Raw genomic sequence first — 3,861 nt, 5'->3', positions numbered from 1 at the left:
GAACTATATATTTTATCTCTTTTTACATGGCCGAAACGATGTCGAATTGTGCTAAGATTGTGAGCCCGTTCTTCCCCGTCAGAACATGTTGCCAAGAGGTGCATGAGGAAAGCAGAATCAATTCATGCTTTTGGTGAAGTCAACATGAAAAACAAGAGTATATAAGCATTGAGCCAACCTACAACAAATGTATGCCAATATTAGTAACTGAAGAATATAACTTTAAAAAATCGTAAGATGCATCCATTCTCTAGCAAATCACAATAGATTGGAGTAACAAAAAGAAAAAAAAAACCAAAACCATTGCAAGCCTCTTTCTCTGATAATGATTCACGTAACGTCGAGCGTTGCAGCTTCATGCGTGCACACGAGGTAGAAACTCGTGCTGAATCAGTAGCTATCGCGTTAGAGCGAAGCGAAATGTGTTCTTTTCGGTCTTCATTCGGTGCCTAGTAAATGGCCGCGTCAAAGCAACAGCTACTAACGGCTATCGTAAGTGACCATAGGTCTGCTTTAGTATCAAATGCATAATGATACGATTCGCATACACAGGGGACATGACGACCAAACTCATTCGAAGACGACGACGCTGACGATGACTTCAACATGACCGCAACTCAATCAGAACGTGCTGAAAATGTGTGACTTTCTAAGGCAAATAAAGGATCTTACATAGTGAATAGAATGTACCAAATCAAACCATAAAGGTATAAAGGTATCTCTTTTCTTGGACACAATACGGTGAACGAAAGAAACTGTTGGTCATCGGTGTTTCCCGTGGGGAATACGAGAGGACTATACAGGCCACGCCGGTGCATGCATCTTAAACTTAGCAGTCGACTATACGAGAGGACGTTTGTTTCTACTTCAAACGATAGTCAAGGATAGCTTGACGGTTATCGGGCTACGTTGTGGAACGCAACCATTGAAGGATTTTTTGTAAGATTTAACCCATCTTATTACGTAATATTAGGTGAAATTGTTTTATTTCTCTCGTAAAAAATCGTAATAATAAAAGCACTTTTAGTGACTTAGGAAGTTGATATGAAATTATTAAATGCAACAATAAATTCGTTCCCAATATCAAACGCACAAGAAAGGGCGCCGCTCTAATCCTCATCAACAATGGCAAAGTAGCCTTTGCTACTGGCATGCTGCAGTACCCCCGCCAGTCGTTTGTCCACTTCTTCTCCACCGCACACTAGGGTCCAGTGGGCCAGTTCCTTGGAGTGCAGATCTCGCGCAAAGTGGTATGATAGTTGTTTGCACTCTTCCTCAGAACACATCATCCACGGTAGAAAGTGGAGCGTTACGAATACACCGTAAGTTGCGTGTCGTTTGAAATGCTCTATAAACGGTTTGAAACGGTAAGAATCAAGAAGAGAATCCTTTTCGTTTACCTTTAGTATCGCGGCCAACGAACGTAACATTGTGCTATGATAGTCTTCTAAAAGACTATCCCAGCACCGCTCTCGCAGTTCTTCTGTCATGCTCATGTACATGAAAAAGGCCAAATCAATGGCCGGTGTGGCGTAACGATTTTCTTGAAAGTCGAACATCTTCAGAGCGATCGGTTTGCCAGTATCATCTAGCTTGAACAGAACATTGTTTCTGTTATAGTCACCGTGGAGAATCGCCGAAAACACATCATCTCGTGCGAGCAGTTTCTGCATCAACCGTATTGGTGTAGCTTCATAGCGTTTTCGCAGCTGTTCCATGTCCTGTTTGAAGCTCAGTTTCTCAAGCAACTCTGGATGTTTGTCTAGGTAGCTGTACCATCGGTCAGCACCTAGTCTTAACAGCACATCATAGCTGGTGAACGTTTTATCTCCATGCACATAGTCAAGTGGTGTAATACCATCGATCAACTGCTGCAAACGAGGATCGTTACGAATACGCAGAGCGTACGTGCAAGCATGGAATGATGCAATATTACGAGCCATTAATCGAAGATGCGTCTCCTCTAGATCCAATCGAGGACCGGCCACATAACCCAGGGGTGATATGTTTTCTAGCACCAGCATCGTTTCATACTGATCGCTGTAGCTAGGAAAGGAACCAGCCTCACCGAAGTACACTCCGGGGTACCAGTCTGCCTGAACTTCTGTTCCAGCCAGTAAATCGCGGAATACCGGGAGCACGTGCGTGTAGATGTAGATTTCATTTCCGAATTGTATTTTAGTTAATGAAGATTCGCGAAACTCATCACTGCCTTTCATTACTTTCACCATTAGGTCCAATCTACGTACATCACTGTCGTCGGAGGGAGAAGATAAGATTAGCTCAAAAGAACGATGGGAACCTGCCATCTTTTGCTTACCTGCCATCCTTTTTATGGTATTGAAACGATAACTTGTGAATGGTGGACATAAACCCATCCAAATGTTCTGGAGTTGTTAGCTCCACCTCTGAAAACACTCCATCGTCTTCTAATTCTGGCGAATGAACAAGAATCTGCTTTGGAAGTTCTTCCTTCAGGAAAGCCGCCTCACGCTCGTTGGACATTTCTATATCTATGTTTGCTCCGGATCGCTTTACTATACCCTTTTATCAATCCAAATATTCTTATCGCGTGGCGCTCGAACAAACACAAACAGATTCCAAAAATCCCAATAACACGCGAAACATAACGTATGCGTAAGCAAGTTCGTAGAAACGAGTTATAAACTTCGAGTTATTGTCGCGTCGGTCATACAGGGTGGTAACGTGATAGTAATATCATTATTTGAATTATCATTGTTATAAAATTTAACATTAACGCTTCGCATGTCTCTTTGTTGTGACAAGATGTGCATTTCGTTTTTATATTTATTTTAGTTCATCGAGTTGGTGTATTCCAATGGTTTGACATCATAATTAAGGAATTTGACCAATCAAATAGCATAATCTTTGGTGTATTCACGGAATAATAGGCAATAAATAATTAGTTGAACGAATGTCAGTTGTAATAATTTGTATAACGAAACTGTTTCATTCTTTCAGATTTAGACTGCAATTTACTAATTTCTGTATACAACAAATGTGAAGCAAATGAAGAGAAAAAAATTAATGGAATAATTTCCACGTTGCCACCCTGTTCGCTTTTAGGAGTTCTCGAAGGGTGTAGCTTGTATGCAAACTGATAAAATGCTCACGACAATTCTGTTTGTGGCATGCAATTCGTATCTGAGAAATTTGAAGCTTATCCAAAGGTGCTGGAGCTTTCCGAAAGACCTCGTGAAAAACTAAAATTTACTTTGAAAAAAAAATGGTGTGAAAAGTTCTGTGAAATATAAACCAATCTTGGGATAGAATGTTTTATTTGATATTTAATTCACATAACTTTATCCCAGTGACCAATCTAAATATGACTTTCACATCAAAATTAGAGATTTATTTTGGTCCGGGCTGGAAACCTGCACTTAATGATCGTTTGCGTAGTTTAACATAGTCTAACTAATCCTAAACGAGGATTTCGTATGTATTTGCATCGTCTATCTGTTGTTTGAAAATTCAAATACCTTTGTCCACTTTCTGCACCTTTAGTAAAGCACAAATCTTCCACGAGAACTCGTTTTTTTACGAAAATGCACACATTGCGCACCATAAATTCTTATTAATATGATTTATGCCACGGTACGGTACCGAGTGACGAAGGTGAATCCGATGGGAACATTTGAAAACGGCGAGAGTGTGTGGCCACTTTTTTCACTATTCACTCTTCTCCGTGCTACTTATCGCTACATTATACTGGGGTCAGTCGAAAAGGGAGTAATAGAGAATTAAAGAGTGAGAGAGAGAGAGAGAGAAAGAGAGAGGAAGAGAGAGAGAGAGAGAGAGAGAGAGAGAGAGAGAGAGAGAGAGATAATCAGAGCAACAAGC

At 40.6% G+C, this 3,861-nt stretch overlaps 1 protein-coding gene across 1 annotated transcript; it reads right to left on the bottom strand.

The window, feature by feature from the left end:
• Positions 1 to 138: 138 nt before the first annotated feature.
• LOC125950070 (uncharacterized) lies at positions 139 to 2,614 on the bottom strand. Its single transcript, XM_049677662.1, has 2 exons — positions 2,321 to 2,614; positions 139 to 2,253 (listed from the first exon to the last, which is right to left on the bottom strand). The coding sequence occupies exons 1-2, from the start codon at positions 2,503 to 2,505 to the stop codon at positions 1,110 to 1,112; spliced, it is 1,329 nt and encodes a 442-aa protein (XP_049533619.1). The 5' UTR covers positions 2,506 to 2,614; the 3' UTR covers positions 139 to 1,109.
• Between the last annotated feature and the right edge of the window lie 1,247 nt (positions 2,615 to 3,861).

The sequence above is a fragment of the Anopheles darlingi genome, chromosome 2 (genome assembly GCF_943734745.1).
Source record: "Anopheles darlingi chromosome 2, idAnoDarlMG_H_01, whole genome shotgun sequence".
Taxonomy (NCBI): domain Eukaryota; kingdom Metazoa; phylum Arthropoda; class Insecta; order Diptera; family Culicidae; genus Anopheles; species Anopheles darlingi.
The sequence above is the reverse complement of the archived record's forward strand: the minus strand, read 5'-3'. Positions and strand labels throughout refer to the sequence as shown.